Source organism: Oryza sativa, chromosome 7, assembly GCF_034140825.1.
Source record: "Oryza sativa Japonica Group chromosome 7, ASM3414082v1".
Lineage (NCBI taxonomy): Eukaryota > Viridiplantae > Streptophyta > Magnoliopsida > Poales > Poaceae > Oryza > Oryza sativa.
Window position 1 is genome coordinate 11,256,823 of NC_089041.1, and position 18,682 is coordinate 11,275,504.

Below are 18,682 nucleotides of genomic sequence, written 5' to 3' on the forward strand. Positions count from 1 at the left end.
GTATTTATTAGCATATGAAACATAAACTATATTTTCAAAAAAATTAATACATGCAAATTGAAAATCTTAAAATCCACACACACTTCATATTATGTGTGGGGACTATGTAAAAAGTTTTATATGTTTGCAATACTTCTAGTAGGTAAATTAATTGTCAACCCTCTATGGCTTGAAGCACACTTTAGGCATTTTTAAAAAAGTATCCACCCCAGTGACATATTGTAAAAAAATTATCAAAGTCGGTGGCCTATTATAGAGAGATAAAGTCAATGACGCCAAATCGTTTAACTGGAGTAAACTCAGGAGTATAGAATAGATTCTCTTGTAATATATAATATATAAGATATCACGGTTCCAAATGAGTATCAGTTTCCCATACCAACTCGCGGGCATCTTTTTCTATATAACAAAAGGAAGAGATTGGAGGGCCAAAACACAGTACACACATCATCAGAGAGTCCTACTGTACACACAAGACCATAAACGCTACGGATACTAATACATAAATCCCCACAACATTATTGTACTACAGGCAGGATGACACACGGCCGGTGTCGCGACCGAGAAAAATACATTTTCCCGAACGCTAGTGTATTAATCCCCGTCCCAGGAAAAGCCGGGGTACACCACACAAACATGATATAAAAGACACATCTTTATTATATCGATAATATTTACATTATTACAAAGGCACTTAAGGCCTGACAATCAAAAATAAACAGCAGCGGACTAGCGGGCCTACGGCTACATCTTCACAGGCGCTCAACTGGGGTATAAGCCAGGACTCCACCTAGGACTTCTTCTTCAAAGCTTCTCTTACTGAAGGGGGGGAGATTGAGCAAGAATGAGTACAACCATAGTACTCAGCAAGTCCCACCGGGAGATGCATGATTAATGCGAGGGAGTACAAGGGGTAATAATATAGGGGATTAGGTTTTGCAGTAAACAGCATTTAAAAGACACTTAGTTGCCCAAAGCCATTTTATAAAGACGATCCTAGAGCTACATAGTGTTATTAATCAAGGCCGTGAACCCTCACGAACCTGCCTTAACCCAAGGCCTACGATGATTCAGACCGAACTGGCAACCCGACCCTAGGTCCCAGCTCGTCCCAAGCCAACCCAGGCCAACCATTCCACATTTTAGTTGTTAAGCAGGTTTTAAGAATTAAAAAACTAACTTGGTACATTGCTAGGCTTGCCCATAACCGAGGGCGCGGCTATTCGAATAGATTATACTCTGATCAGAGGTGTACATCTTTACCCACAAGACACATCTTCCTCATGTGTAACCACGTGCCACATACCACCACGGCATACGGATGAAAGACGTGACATAGTTCCTAACCCATCCTAGCCATAAACAAGAGTACCGACCCAACCCCACCTACGGCCGGAACCTTCGGGACAGGCAGGCAGGATTGAGCCCCTAGCAGCAGGACACCAGCCCTGTGCCATGACATCTCCACTACCGGGCCGCAGCTCGTGTAGCCTTCATTTGTCCTAGAGATGTCCATCGACCCCCAACTTCGTCCATCTCCATCCGTGTACTTTTGTTTATAACCAGACTGAGTCACAAACTAAGCCTTACCCACTAGACATGTGGAAGTACGGTAGTGCTTTGCAACAGAGGCCCGAGCTTAATCCTTATAGTACCCGAGGTACGACTAACAAAACCCAACCATGCACCTCGAGCCCAGCCTAAAACCATTTTGGGGGTTTTGAATAGAGGGGGAGGTGTGTGTCCAATTCCAACATAAGCCAACCATTCCATAGTGTCCAAATGATATGAGAATTCCCAAAGTCTAAAGTTATAAAACCACCTAATGTTGCCTAATAAATCAGCGAAGCATCTACCTAAATTCATACTAGTGGAACCATGAATAGAGTACCCACTAGTTGGGGTTTTATTTTCCTAGGGTGAACAAGGTAATAATAACAATAACAACAATGATAAGGTCATAACAAAGATAAATAGGCATGGCTAAATAAAATAGTGATAACGGGGAATTTAAATAAAGCGATAATGCATTAATTTAAATCAAAATAATTTTATAAACTGGAATTCAATATGCTCAAGGATGATGTGACTTGCCTTGCTCAGAGACAACGGCCTTCCGAACCTTCGGCGACGACCACGAACCACGCTTCGGGAACCTCCGGAACGACAGAAGCTACGCGAAGCACACAAGCAAAGCTACAAGCCTATAAAGAAGCAATAACAATACATAAAAAGAAAGCACGCGGTTCTTTAGGTTATAACAAACATTAGGAGACTTGAACGGATCGGTTCGGAGCTCGTATGACCAAGACATGGTCATCCGAAGTTTAATGCTGTTATATGGAGATTTGCGGATTATTATAATTAGGTTTTACAACTATAAAACATGTGCAAGCGCTAGCCTGGAAAAGACAGGAAGGCTGCGCTGTTGACATGCGGACCCCACATGTCAACCTAAGGGACCACGGCAGACCGGGTACACAGAGACGGTCCACGGGTCGACGGAAGCGGATCCCGTGTGTCAACCGAGGCGAGTGGCCGACAAACGGACTCCACTAGACACCACACGGCCTGCACACGTGGAAACCATGCGGCTACCGAGCGGGCACACTAACACGGTCACCACACACACAAGCGAACGACTACCGACACCGGTACACGGGTACCGGGGTCGACAACCGCACAACGGGCATGGGCGACACCGAAAGGACGAGGACGGGGGCAGCGAGAGGACGGATCCTTACCACCATGCGACGAGGCGTGGGAACGACAACGACGAACGGGCGCGGCGGAGGCGGCCGGGAACGACGGAGGCGAACGGCGAGGGAGCGACTTCGGCGGCGATCTTTGGACGAAGGCGAGACGCGGCCGGCACAAGGCTTGGCAACGCGGAGGCGAGGACGAAGACGACGACGGGGCTGCGGCACTTGAGGGAGTGAGGACGACGAACGAGAACGGCTTGACGGAGGGACGAACGCCACGACGACCGGGAACGACGAGAGGACGACGACCGGAACCGGCGAGGAGGCAACAAGGGCAGCCGGCAGTGCTGCACGGAGACGAGGACGGCGTGGAATGCGCCGCTGCGATGACGACGAGGGTGGTGGCGCAGCGAGACGACGAGCCGGCGAGGAGGAACGATGACGACGACGACGAACACCGGCGGGGTTCGGTCGAAGGGGAGGCGAGGCCGAGGACGACCTTGCCGCTGCGATGCCGAAGGAGGAGATGGCGACGTTGGACGGCGCACGGGCACGGCGGAAGGGACTGCCGGAGGAGACGTCGATGAGGAGGAAGGAGAGGTCGGCGCGGCGGCGGCGGTGTTCCGGCGAATCCGAGGGCAGGCCGGGGTGGAGGGCGAATCCGCGACGTCGACGAAGGAGACGGCGACGTCGGCCGACGCTCTGGCGCGGCGACTGGGGCTACTGAAGGCGGTACAGTGGCGGCAACGCCACTATTTTGTCGGTGAGGACGCGTCTCCGGTGGTTTCCCCGCGAAACGGAGGGCTGACCGGGGGAGAGAAGGCGGCTGCGAGGCCGCTGGTGGCGACGGCGCGACCGGACGGCGCTCGGGCGAGGAGGGAGAGGTGGCTGGAGGCGGCCGGCGTGGGGGAAAGAGAAGGGCGACGGCGGGGAGGGGTTATACGACCACGGGGAGGCTCGGGATGAGGCTAAAACGATAGAACGGAGGATGAGGATTCCATTTTATAGGGGAGGAGAGGGAGCCGGGCATGGGAGAGGGCGGAACGGCGACGGGAAACACGGCCGGCGGCCATGGAAGGCGGCCGGGAATGGCGCGGCCGTTCCGGGCGATTGGGGGCGCCATTCCAGGGGGAAAACGGGGGAAATCAAAGAGGAATCAATGGGGACTAATTCCCCCTATTTAATTTTGGAATCCCATGATTAAATCGCACGGATTTAAGGGAGGAAAGGAGCTAGGGTTCACGGGAGAGGGAGGAGGCCGTGCGGGAGGAGGAAGACGACCGGCGCGTGGGCCCCACGCGGTCAGCGCGTGCAGTCAGCGCGCGTGCACGCGGCTGGCTCGGCTCGGCCTGGGGGGCGCGGCTTGGGCCGGGCGGCCGGCCCAGGAGGAGAGGAGGGAGAGGAGGCCCGGGAGAGAGAGGGGAGGGGAGGGAGCTGGGCCGAGGGGAAGGAGGGAGGGCGGCCCAAGAGAGAGAGGGGGAAGGAAAAAGAGAGGGAGGAGGGAAGGACTTTGGCCGCGGGCCGAGAGAGAGAGGGAGGCGACTTGGCCCAAAGGAGGAAGGAGGATTTATTTTTAGTTTTCTTTTTAATAAACTTTGATAAAGGTTGTTGTTGCTTAATAAATATTTTCGGTGCTCTGAAAATTCAAGTAAAATTTGAGGGCTCCTTTTAGACCAAGGAGAATTTAACAAAAATTCTCCGGACCACATTCGAATTTTTCTTGTATGTATTTTAGTGTTTGCTAATTTTTTTTCGAATTTTAATTAATTCTATTATTCCTTTTAGGGAATAATTTTTATTTCGGAATGAATTTACCAGTACGTGACAGCCAGCGCCGTGTGGGTGACCAGCGAGATACAGTTCCCATCGAGCACACACTGCACACCTGTATCGTATATGCAATAAATTCAGCGCACCATCGTTTTATATCCAGTCTTGATCTAGCCAGTTGGCTATGGTGATGTTTGAATATTAAGCTGAAGGTAAGATTAAGTGTTACATGTAAAACGAGGTAATAATAACGTATGATTAATTGAGTTTTAATTATTATAAACTTAAAAAATTAATTAATTTGATAATTTAGAGCAACTTTCATATAGAAAGTTTTCGCACGAAACTTACCCTTTAGCAGTTTGAAAAGCGTTCCACGAGTATCCAAAATTTCATCCAACAAGAGAAACGAACGCAGATTTAGATTACTATAAACGGATTATTACAGCATATTATGTATGTAATAAAAAAATAAATTAAATTCATCGCAAAAAATAAAAATAAATTAAATATTCTAATAAATAAATCTTGAATATTTTAAAACAAACAGTGTACGTATAAAGAAAGGTTTTTTGAGAGAGCCTGTTTGCTGAAAAATAGAGAAATTTATTAATTTCAGTAATATAGGATTAATAATATGAAAAGACGTATTTAATTTTCACTTGGTCGATCTCTATGACACGAGTACACGACTGCGCTCATATGCCTATATATTAACTGAGAGCACACCCACAAGAGAACGGTACTTTGTGGTGGTGATAACATGGCAGCGTCGCCGCTGCCGAGGTGGGCTCCGACGCCGAGCCCGACGAGGCCACTGAGAACGCCAGGAACCCCGAGCGCCGGCGCCGGCGCCGCCTCGTCGTCATCGTCATCGTCATCGTCGTGGCGCAGCTGTGTGCCGTTACTCACCACCTTCAGTTCCGTCTTCGGATCATCAGCTGCGCGGCGCGGTGGTGGTCTCTCCGGCGGGGAGCCACCGCCGGCGCTGCCCCACGCCGGTCGCCATGACATCGTCGGCGGCATTGCGCCTCTCGACGGCGTGGAAGCCGCCGTCGAACGGCGCCGGAAGGACGAGATGATGATGAGCGCCACGACGGCGTGTAGCCGTGGGGTGTTCCTGACGTGGGACGATCTGTCCGTGACGGCGCCGGCAGCTGCCGCCGGCTGCGGCGGCCACGGCCGCCGCGCCGTGATACTCGACGGGCTCAGCGGCTACGCGCGCCCCGGCGAGGTGCTGGCTCTCATGGGGCCTTCCGGCTGTGGCAAGACTACCCTGCTTGACGCCTTAGCTGGTAATTACTGATAACTTACTTCTAAAGCAACTTTTATTCAACAGTCATATATAAACCTAAATAACTTGTGTGTTCATTAAAAAAAAGTAAACTTGTTTTCTTCACATGCTGTGTTAATTGATGCGCCGAGTATTATGCATGGGCCGATATACTGTTGGATGTGTGTCCATGTTTGTGCATGCGCTATGTCTTGTATATATTCCGTGGATTATTATAGACTAGATAATCTATATTCATGTAGGAGTGACAATTAATTGGAATGGGCAAGTGGACAAAAACAAATTTAATTAAAGAAAAACAAAAACAATGCACAAATGTACCAAGCAATGCATCTGACCGTTGGATTAAATTTGTATGCTGTCTGGACCTGCATCAAAATAAAGCATGTGACACACATATTATCATCACCAAGAAGAGCTGCTCTGGAGCCATCAGCCATGGAGATGGTGGTAAAAAAATTAAGTCTGGTAGCTAAAAAAAAAAAAGTAAACTGGCTTATGTGCGTGTGTACTGTGTTAGGTCGGAGCGGAAAAATATAAGGCCTGAAATAAAATTCAGTGTGTCCACAGTACAAAAATTACTGTGATTTTAATTACAAGATTTCTAGAAAATACATCTGCACCAAGCTTTTTGAGCCAAATTGAAAAAAACACACATATAAACAATTGCATATGTATAGTTTTTAGTACATGTTTAAGTGCAGAAGATTAAGATAATTACCTTAGCGCAGTTGGCAGGCAACCGTCGAGCAGACCGCCCCTTCCACCCGCCCACACTTAACTCATTAATGCACTGACTTTTCTTCTTAATTAATACAATTGATTTGTGTCTCCTTTGTGGTTAATCCAACATTTTATGTTTTAAATTAAAATATTTCAATTATCACTTAATTAAATTGAAAGTTGTATTTGCAATTTTCTGAAAATACCAACACAAATTTGATTCTGCAAACTACGTACAACACGTACGACCATATCAAGTACTGGGGTACAATACATTATGGTTTATAGCACTTGTTATATATAGTATCTGCCAAAAGGTCCCCCATCGGGTCGTACAAAAGTGATCTTGACGATATCGACAGTTGATGATTAATTAATCCCTCCTTCCAAAAGTGTAAGATTAACTTTTTTTTTTCGTCCAAGACCCTGTTTAGATGGGACTAAAACTTTTAATTCCCTACTATCACATTAAATGTTTGGACACTAATTATAAATATTAAACGTAGACTATTAATAAAACACATCCATAATCTTGGACTAATTCGCGTGACGAATCTATTGAGTCTAATTAATCCATGATTAGCCTATGTGATGTTACAGTAAACATTCTCTAATTATGAATTAATTAGGCTTAAAAAATTTGTCTCGCAAATTAGCTTTCATTTATGTAATTAGTTTTGTAAGTAGTATATATTTAATACTCTAAATTAGTGTCTAAATACAAAGACTAAAGCTAAGTACCTGAATCTAAACACCACCTAAGACTTTGGAGGAATTAACTAATCCACATGTAAAAAACCCAAAAATAATACGCAAAGATGTAACTAATGGGTATTAAGATGCTTACTTTATTTCGATAAACAATATATTTAATTTAGCACAAGACTAACAATATAACTCTATCTCACTTCGAAAAGCAAAAAATAAAATATACTTAACACTTTTGGATGAAGGGAGTAATACACTGCACAAACACAGCAGAGGCTGTAATATGTGTGAGAAATTTGCCATGCATGTGACATCGTTACTTTGTAGCATGAGTTTTAAATTTAGAATATTTATTTTAAACATTTCAGTACGTGCAGCTCACAGATTGCTGAAATAGATAATATATGGAGACAAATATATTGTATTCTTGAAAGGTTGTTGTCACGGTTAAATGCAAAAAAGCTACCGTGCGATCGGTCGTGCGCGGCGATCAGGCTCCCTCCTCACATTGCTCCCTTTTTTTTTTACCATATTACCTATTTTAGTAAGGTTATACACCTAAAGTTTCTATACTCAAAATTTATATACCTAAAGTATACACACCTAAAATTTGTATACCTAACATCTATATATCTAAAGTTTACACAAAAAAGTGTATATACCTAAAGTTTACACATTTAAAGTTTATATGTTGAAAGTTTAAATATCCGATCAAGATTATGGATTTTGACTCAAATTAATGTTTGACATATAAATGTTTTATGCGATTTATTTTAGTTTGTAATTTTATCGCTGGGCCCACATGGAGCGGCAACCACGTAGCAGGGAAGACGCGTAGAGATTGGAGGCAAGCGGAGCGATCGTGTGCGTGGGCTTTTTTCTGTTTTACCATTTCCTGATTGTGCATGCGTCCATCCCACAATCACTCGCGTATCAGGAGGACCTGGTTATATGCACGTTCTTTATTTTCCTGAAAACTACTTTCTAAAATGCCACGCATGCCCAAGACGCGTGCCGTGCGTTTGAGTAGACTTGACATTCTTCTGGCTACCTTTGGTATCGTATTGTAGCTGATGCCTGGTTGAACTATCGTGCTATGATCAATTCACCATCTTAACTAATTTCGTTGTCACTACCGGAGAACTGATCTTTGCTCCAATGAAAGATCTTTAGTCCTAGTTGATAACATCAACCCATACTAAAAATTGATCTTTAGTCTCAGTTGATGATACCAACCCGGACTAAAGATATTTTTTAGTCCCGGTTAATGTTATTAACCCAGACAAAAGATGTCTCCATGGTTAGTTTAAAAAGAAAGCATCTCTACCCAAGTCAGATGTGTGTAGTAGGAGGCATGGTAACGCGCGTGAGGGTTGAGATAAGAGATCTTAAATTCGAATCCCACATCCCCCATATTTTTTTTTTGACTTGGTATGCATCTTTAGTCTCGTTTATTTCAATCGAGACTAAAGATGGATTGTGCGTCCTAGTTGCACAACCGAGACTAAAAATGGTTGCAAACCGGGACTAAAGTCCCTTTCTCCGGCATTGTGTGTTCATTAATTAGTTAGCTGTGAAGTTAATTTAGGTGCATATATACAGTAAAAATAATATGATCAGACTTTGTCATTTTCTGTCTTAAAATTTTTTATGCATAAGTGGTCCAGGCTAGATATAGTAATTGTAAGTACTATGCTTGTTCAAGGGAGAGAGGACAATATTCAATTGGATTACTGTTGGAGGCATGTAGGATTGCTATCAACGAACCGTTTCAATGTTAAGCTGTTATGGATAGCTATATAGTTAAGAGTATTGTCTGGACAAGATAATAATAGTACCTATTTTGGCGTAATTAAGTACATTTTGAGGTTGGTACGTATGGAAATATACATATTTCCAACAATATCGATGTAGCTGTCTAGCTACAATCTAATTATAAGCTTTAAGTTCAGTAAACAGTGGCCAATCAACTTAGTCTTATTCTATATTCTGATTTTTTCATTACACAAAAAAGAATTATAAAATTTTACTACTACACATACTCCCTCTCATATTAACACAAGGGCAGGAAACAGCAATCCATGTTCAACATCCGCGTGAGCATACGAGAAGACCATGCATGCAGCCATGCTCGGTATCTGATCAAATACGGGTTTCAGAAGTACGTATGGCATGCATAGAACAAGAGGGACTGTCCATACTTGCCAATCACTCCACAGGCTGCAGGCTACAGCGCGCCTGCACGAGATGGATGGAGCCTCCGGGCTGCAGCTATCTCCTCTCCTTTTCCCAGTTTGTGAGTAGTGATGTTGTATTGTGCAAAAACTTTCAAGCTTTCACGCTGCAGTTACTACAAACGGGGAAAAGGAAATATTTGTTTATATACATAAGCGCTACTCAGAAAGAGTATTGTTTTAGTTTTAAAATTGTTTCTCAGAAAGTGTGTTTTTGGGTGAGGTCTACTAATTGACATGTTTAATACTTCATATCCTTTTTCTTCTCGTTTTAACCATCGAACCAGTACGTTGTACTCCCTGAACCCAACATAACCAAAACACACACAAATTTTTTTGAATAAAAAACACATACAAAATTAAAAGGATTATGTATGCAGACTTAATTAGTATAATTGAGTATCAGCATCAACGAATTAATGTTGTAAGCATTAACACTAATTAAATATTTGGACCACTTCCTCTTTTGCTTTTTGAAATGTGGCCAAGGTTACCACCAAGTGTTTAGATTTGGCATATCAGATGAGAAACTTCAGATCCTTAAAATACATTTCATTTCATATAGATGACTGTTACGTGCAGGTTACTTTCTGGGTTGTTGATTAATTTAATGCTTGCCCTCCTAGTAGATTAGACATTTTAACACGTATCTATATATATGTTACAGGAAGATTAATTAAACAGCCCATGCATATATATAAACACGATAATGCATCTGATTAATTAGTCATCACTCATTTGCACAGGGAGGCTGAGCCCCAACATGAAAATGAGAGGAGACATCCTGATCAATGGCCTGCGAGAGAAACTTTCGTTTGGAACATCCGTACGTTTTCACATAAAATGCGATCTCGAATGATTTGAAACAGTGTGATCTTGACTTGACACATGTTCGTACATGCGTTAATGAAGGCCTACGTGACCCAAGAAAACGTGCTGATGGCGACGCTCACGGTGACGGAGGCCGTCCACTACTCGGCGCAGCTGCAGCTGCCGGACTCGATGCCGGCGGAAGACAAGCGGGCCCGCGCCGACCGCGCCATCCGCCAGATGGGGCTCGGCGCGGTCGCCGGCGTCCGGATCGGCGGCCGGGTGTGCAAGGGCATCAGCGGCGGGCAGCGGAAGCGGGTGAGCATCTGCGTCGAGCTGCTGGCGTCGCCCGCGCTGCTGTTCCTCGACGAGCCGACGAGCGGGCTCGACAGCGCGGCGTCGTACCACGTCATGAGCCGCATCGCCGGCCTCGCCAGGAGGGACGGGATGACGGTCGTCGCCGCCGTGCACCAGCCCAGCACGGAGATGTTCGAGCTCTTCCATGGCCTCTGCCTCCTGGCCACTGGGAGGACGGTGTATTTTGGAGCAGCTTCAGATGCAATCGAGGTAACAGTTTGACATGTGCGACTAACAGTAATACCGACATCAAGGACCTCATGAGCTAGGGATGCAAGTAGTCAATCCCTAAAAAAAATCTGCTTACTAATTCACTTATCGTATGGTTATATAAAGTTTGAAAGAAAAAATAACTAGAAGTGAGATAAGCGGATAAGCGAGCAAATCTTGCTACCAGGCGATTCCATTTTCATCACCCTAACCCCATCTCTTAGTGTTTTATGATTGATATGCCTTAGTAATTTATATACCACTAAAAGTATTGGAATGCTAAAAAAATACCTCCCGAAATATATATAGTACTTTATATGCATCAAATTAAATTGTAATATCTGTCTATAGACGCTAGCCTCTGCAGAGGCTAGGGCGACTCTTTAAGACTATCTATATATACTATGGACGTGACTACACAGCTAGTGGTAGCTAGCTAGTCCATCTATAAGAGACCCTATCTACCTATACTTTAAATAAAATTTTCTCTTAAACTACTCATCCGATCTATGATCTGATTACACCGTTGTGTTTGTAACAATTAAATCTTTATAACAAGATCCCACATGATTATATTTTGATGAAAAATTATAAATTACTTTTATGGTATATCTAAATTACTTCTAGATTTTACTAAATTACTTCTTAGACATATAAAGGTAAATTCAATAAAGCCTAAAGGTAATTTACATAAATTATAGAAGTAACTTATAACAAAAAGAAAGTAATTAACTTTAATGCATGTTTTTTTTCATTGGTATGACTACACAGCTAGTCATAGTTGGTTTATACTCCATCTAGTGTCGCCCTTAAACTTGTAAAATGAAATAGTATATATCTTTTTTTTAATCTCTTTAATAACTTATATCTTTTAAATCACATATTGTTTTTAAGATCTATTTGCATCACTGTACTCCACTCAAAATATGTGACGAAACGATATTCATATTGAGTATATTCAAACATTTTGTTAATTTAAAAGTAATTTATTACATGCTAGAAAGTAACTTTTATGTTATCAAGAAGTAACTATTGCATCTTATACATGGTTAATTCTCATTAGTTATTTCATCAATGTTATTTACAATCCATCAAAGATTTTATCTTTTTTTCTCATGCTACATGAAAAACAAAAATGAAAGAAAAAAAACAATCGGTGATTAAACATATTTATAGAGAGTTACTTCTGAACCATGCAAAAGTTACTTTCAATTAACATTGAAGTTACTTTTAAAAATTGTTCAACTTACGTGTGTTGATTTGTACTAATTAAATAAAGTTTTGTAGATAAAGTCATATTTTTATCCCTACAACGAATTTACTTCTAATGTCGTGACAAAGTCACTTCTGTTTTGTTTTAAGTTACTTTTATAATATATGTAAATTACTTTTAGACTTTACTGAATTTACTTTTATATGTCTAAGAAGTAATTTAGTCAAATCCAAAAGTAACTTATATATATGATAAAAATAACTTACGTATATAATAAAAGTAATTTACAAATATAAATATTTTTTATTGTAATATAATCATGTAAGATCTTGTTGTGAAGATTTAATTATAACGAACACAATGGTATAATCGGATTGTAGATCGGATAAGTAATTTGAGAGAAAACTTTATTTAAAAACGAAAAAGACATACATGGCTATTAAAAAAAAGGCATGCATGTAGTAGACTTTCTCTTTTTTTTCCCTCCACTACTCCTTCGGTGCTTCCTGCTACGTGGGCGTATCAGCCTGCCTGTAGCCAAGTACTAGTGGAGAAAGCGATAACGTTAGCCGAAGATGAGATGGCCGGAGGTGCGTCGCGCGATTAGACTAAACCGAGAGCGCGCACTGTTTAGATTTTATGATATACTATCTATTTGTCAATTGGCTAATTTTATCTTATCTATCAATCTTAGTTTTCAATTCGGTCAAATGTTGAAAGTTCTCTATGATCTATATATATACATAAATAAAAACACATCTAGATTCATTAAACTAATACAAAAATAAAGCAAGGAACAAGTTGCAGGCCATCTGTGACGACCGATAAATGAGAAAGGTATAATAACTTATCATTAAATGTCTCTTCAATCCTTTTCGAAAAGAAAGAGGACAGTCCTTGTTATAAACCAATTACCACTCTCAATGGAAGTTGGGAGTTAGAACTCCTTAAAGGCATCGATATCGTTACCTTTTTTGACAACTGATAGTACAAGTCTGCACTGCAATCAAACATACATATTATAAAATTAATTTGCCAAGTGCTCATACAAATATAATGTTAAAGTTCTTTACAATATATACGATATATAGTTACACATATAAATATCTGTAATGCAACCTTTTTTGAAAATTTTATTAACACATATAGCCGCTCCTTTTACGATGTAAAACCGACTTAAATTTATCAGTTCTATATAATTTCAGTTTTTTTGACGGAATATAGTTTCAGTTTTAGTTAGCTCAATCCGAGGAATTTCAAGAAAGGAAGACCAGGTTTTAAGTGCGCATGGGTTATACAGTCTTGGAAGCCATATTTCAATTCAGCCCTATATTCTGAATTATTCCTAGTATTATCTTCTTGGGGCACGTAATGAAGCTTGAAATAAAAAAAATATTACTCCCTCCGTTTTAGGTTATAAGATGTTTTTGACTTTGGTCAAAATTTATAGAAAACAATAGTAATATTTTCGATCTAAGATAAATTTATTATAAAAATATATTTAATTATTAATTCAATAAAACTAATTTGGTAATGTAAATATTACTATATTTATCTATAAACTTGCTCGAACTTAAAGCAGTTTAACTTTGACCAAAGTCAAAATATTTTATAACCTGAAACAGAGGGAGTAGTTGCTATCATATTTTTTGCAAAAAAAAAAAAAAAAAAAAAAAAAAACAGTTCCAGTCCATTTGAACCTATTTATACACATTTAGAGAAAAAGAAGAATGGCTTTGAACCTATTTATACACATTTAGAGAAAAAGAAGAATGGCATTGTCATTGAATTTTGTCGCCTATTTACAATAAACAATAAAAGGCCAGAAAAATTTTGGATGTGACACATAGATTAATTTAGCGCCTTCGCACACTAACCTTGTTTGCTGGGAAGAGCAAAAGTGAAAAAGGAGTGGCTTGCACCATCCAGCTGCCATTGATTTCAAGAAGAAAACTTAAAATGCAAATTTTATTAGTCTCGTATTAAAAAAATTGGATTCGTAATCTTGATATGCCAACAATAAATTATTAGTAATACATAGCTGGGTTAATTGAATTGATGGTTTATATAATTGTTATACTAACAGCACACCCCTATTTGGCATCCGAAGAAGGTAGACAAAATTACAAATTAAGACACATTCAATAAATTTGTTGCGCTATGGTCCACTTTTGCATAATCAAACATTTATATTAATTAAATTGGCTTTCTGGACTAGAATAAATAATTTTTATCATGTAATCTTTGTTTCCTATGAACAGGATGTCGCATCTTAATATATACTCCTATATAATCTCGCTCAAAAAGAATAAATGAGAAGGGGGAAGTATTTCATTGTCCATATTTATTTGGCTTTCATCGAATCGCGTGGTGCTTTACGGTTCACTGAAATTTGATGAACAAATTAACAACTGTCAACTGTTAAGTTTCATCCAACGTCGAGGAGGCCATTTAAAAGCTAGTACCTCTCCCAAACATCCGTACGTAGTGGTGCACAAATTAAGGTCAGAAGAGCGTAGTACGTACATTTTGATTTTTCAGCACACATCACCATCAACATTGATGTGTATTATGAGGATGCCGAAACATTAAAACGACAGTACGTAACTGGCTAGTAGATCGTTGCGAAACTTGGTCAAATTAATCTGAGGCCGTAGAGAGAGAATCTTTATGTAAGGTTGTTATACGTACTGTTGGTAGATAGGAATTTATTCCATGGGCTGAGTGCACCATATTATTTCTTTGCAACGGAATAAAAATGGCAGAGTGATAGACACCACATCTACTACCTTACCATGTCATTTTCCTAACGCTGATAGCATATTAATTATGACAACCAAGTATATGGTAGCTAGGATAACTATTATCACAGCGTAAATCTGTGTACGCTATTAGCCACCCCATTATAGGGTCGTGGTTGTGTAGTTTCGAAACACGTTCGTAAATGGCGGGCAGTGGAAATGTCAGATAAGAATGGATACCTTAATTTATCTTTGGTTGACATGCTAAAGAACGGATGCTGTATTCAGTTCCGTTCTTAAAAATAAAACAGATGCAGTGTGGTAAAAGTTTCATGTTTTGACCATGAAGTGATCTTCTAATATTTGCATATGACCGAACGAAAAACAAATAGGCACGTTACATAGCTAAATAAAATGCGGGTGCACTTAATCCAGTACTAAGACTCTATTTCTAGTTTATAGTGGATAGCCCTCCATATTGTTGAGTACTGAAAAGTTCTCCAATTAATTAGCAATCTTGCAGATCAGATAATAGACTTAAAATTAAATACGGTTCAAGACATTATTTATGTTCTTTCCAAATCAAGTTGAGTGTGAAAAACAGACAGAGATTAATTAATTTGAGGTGAAAGTTGGAGTTCAAGAAGAAACTTTGATTGGCCAAAATTTGGATATATATTACCATTTTTTTAAAATGTTCAATTTGGTGTGAGTCAAACACAAATGGTAGTTCAATTTTTTATATATGGAGTTATAGATCAAAATGGAAGAAAATCCTAATCAATAATTACTGAAGGCACCTTGTAAATATTTTCTGTAGATCACTCACTGCATGCTTAAATAGGTCCACTGCTCACGATTTGACCTTTCTTTGTGTGTTTTTAGTTCTTCGAATCTAATGGCTTCCCATGTCCCTTGAGGAGGAATCCTTCTGATCACTTCCTGAGAATGATTAACAAAGACTTTGAGGTATAAAATGAATATAGAAGCTTTCTCTATCAATAAAATTGTTATACAGCATTAATATATATGCTATATCATTAGTATGTTTCTTGACACTAACTATGCCCCACTTGGAGTGGTGATGTATGAATAGGAATCTGAAGAAGGATCTACCATTATTTCTCCACGTGCTGCCGAAGTGATCCAAAAACTAATGGGTTCTTTCAAATCTTGTGGTACCTTAAGGACAGAAAAGGAAGCATGTGCAATGATTAATCAGGTGTTTTTTCTCAAAAGAGTACAAGTCATGAAAAAAGGGATATTTTTTTAAAAGTAAGTTATTGTTCTGAATTTTAATTATTTTCAAACAATTATTTGTGCAGGGTGCCTCTCCAATTCCTCAAAGGCAGGCAACATTCTTGACCAAAACATATGTGCTAACCAAAAGATCAATTGTTAACATGCACAGAGATGCAGGCTACTATTGGTTGCGATTTGTTATCTACATTGCCATTTGCTTAAGCATTGGTACAATTTTTTTTAATGTTGGCTCAAATTTTGCATCAATCCAAGTAAGTGATCTCAATATATATGAGGTAAAGTTGCAGAAAGTTGGAGTATGTGACATATATGGGCTTCTTCATTTCAGGCAAGAGCTTCCATGCTAATGTTTACATCAACCCTATTAACAATGATGGCAATTGGAGGTTTTCCATCTTTTGTTGAAGATATGAAGGTAAATTTCGAAATTAAGTCTGCACGTGCAGGAGCTTCCATTGATGTGTGATTTTCATGGTTCAGATATTTCGAAAAGAACGGATGAGTGGGCATTATGGTGCAACAGAATTTGTGATATCCAACACACTCTCCTCAATTCCATACCTAGGCCTCATCTCCATAATTCCAGGGGCAATAGCCTATTACCTGACAGGGCTTCAAAGAGGAATAGACCACTTCATCTACTTTGCTGCAGTTTTGTGGGCCTGCACAATGCTGGTAGAAGGATTGATGATGATTGTTGCAGCAGTTGTGCCAGATTTTCTGCTAGGGATAATCACTGGCTCTGGTGTACAAGGTGTACTGATGCTCAACGCTGGTTTCTTCAGACTCCCAAGTGATCTGCCAAAACCAGTTTGGAAATACCCAACATACTTCATCTCCTACCACAAGTATGCAACGCAGGGACTGTACAAGAATGAGCTGTTGGGCTTGGTCTTTGAAGATATTGGCGGTGGCGGGCTCACGATTAGTGGCGAATACATCCTAAAGAATTACTTACAGGTGGAATTAAGCTACTCTAAGTGGGTGGATCTTGCGATATTAGTTGCAATGATCATAATTTACAGGTTGCTTTTCTTAGTTATTATAAAGATTTCCGAGATTGTGAAGCCAAGGATGCTTCACTTTCTCTGTGCTTCAAAGGTATAGCATTATTCTAGTTGTTGTTGAGTACAATAGTATCCATGGAACGTATGTAGATCCTTCTTATATATCTATCAATAATTTATCGTGATGATCAGAACACCATCATGTATAATTGTATATTACTGAATCAATGAAATTATCTCTCCTTTTATCCCCTGAAAAAAACTATCTCGTCATTTGATCAGAAGTTCACTTTACTGAGCTTCCCTTCTATTTCAAGGCAGAAATGTTTGTGAAACTTGATCTCACAGGGCACATTTTAATGCACTATCAAAAAAAAAAAAGAATGCATGGTATTATTTTACTAACAAATAGCACAAAATAGATGCCAGTCTATTTGAGCTTTTTCCCTATAAAATTAGCGAGATTTTCCTATCTGTGTGGCGGGCTACACGAAACCAACAGCAGGTAGCAGAGTTGGATGGGTTGTTACTCTTGCTGCCTACGGTGTTTTGGCTTAGTTTAGTTTCCTCTGTTTTCTGTACTCTTCAACATTTTCTTGCTCATCATTCTCGTTCACTATGGAGTCTCGTTTGTTCGTCCAAGTCTCCCACGCGGCACGATCTGGCGTATGGGATGGCACACGCTGTGAAGGATCATGGGATTGCGGACGATGGCCACAACTTGTTCCCGTTTGAATAAAAGGGAGAAGAAACCACACAAATTCTGTTGGAAGGCATCCTCTCCTGATTTTCGGCTGACACGATGAAGCGATGAACTCTGGGCAAGGACCCATGTTGTGATTGAGATCAACTAAAGGACCGAATAAGAAAAAAAATTATCAGAAAGAAGAGGTGGATCCAGTTGTAGGGCAGCTAGGGCTTAAGTCCTAGGTCTGGGTTCTATACCCCATGTAAATTTCATGTAAATTTATAAAATTTATATGCATTTGTATATGAATAGAACCAGGTAATGGGAATAAGCCCTAGGGGTAAGGGTGCAAGCGGCTACCCACAAAAACCCACTTATAGATTAAACTAACTCACTAACTCGTTTATTTTGAACTATAAGTGGGTTTACGGATGACCCACTTGCACCCCTACCTAGGGGTGGGCTCTGGCTGGCTCGGCCACCGCTTTTCACTAACGATAAGAAGAAATTGAAAGAGAAAGGATAGCTTGCAAAGTTGCAATGCCTCACTGAGAGTACATGTGCATCATCAAGAGTTCAACGGAGATATAAGAGATGTTCAAGTCGAACACGAATTGTTCATCAGCAAATTTTCAAAAATTAGGGGGTTCGATATATTCTTAGGCTGCAATCCTTCCACCCAGCTCCCAACCCCTCTCCCTCCTTTTCAGCGCGTACGTTTTTCTAAACGGTACGTTTTTTATAAAAAGTTTATATACGAAAGTTGCTTAGAAAATCATATTAATCTATTTTTGAAAAAAAATGACAAATACTTAACTAATCACTTGCTAATGAATCACTCCGTTTTCCGTGCGTAGGAGTTTTGTTCCCATCCTCCCAGCGAACACAACCTTAGTATATTCCTTCTCAAGCCTTTGCGAAATGATATGCCTTTTGATGGTAAACTTATCAAATTGCCGTAA

The 18,682-nt window shown here is 40.5% G+C and overlaps 1 protein-coding gene across 2 annotated transcripts; it reads left to right on the forward strand.

The window, feature by feature from the left end:
- The first annotated feature begins 5,145 nt into the window (after positions 1-5,145).
- Positions 5,146-17,226, forward strand: LOC4342943 (ABC transporter G family member 1). Of its 2 annotated transcripts, none has more exons than XR_010742863.1 (8): positions 5,146-5,767; positions 10,178-10,257; positions 10,344-10,808; positions 15,648-15,731; positions 15,842-15,984; positions 16,088-16,276; positions 16,354-16,440; positions 16,506-17,226. XR_010742863.1 is itself a non-coding variant. In XM_015789828.3 (8 exons), exons 1-8 carry the CDS (start codon positions 5,236-5,238, stop codon positions 17,130-17,132), a joined length of 2,190 nt encoding a protein of 729 aa, XP_015645314.1. In that variant the 5' UTR covers positions 5,179-5,235; the 3' UTR covers positions 17,133-17,226. The 2 variants fall into 2 exon arrangements, 1 of the variants encoding a protein (XP_015645314.1); XM_015789828.3 differs by having other exon boundaries at positions 5,179-5,767; positions 15,859-15,984.
- Positions 17,227-18,682: the final 1,456 nt, after the last annotated feature.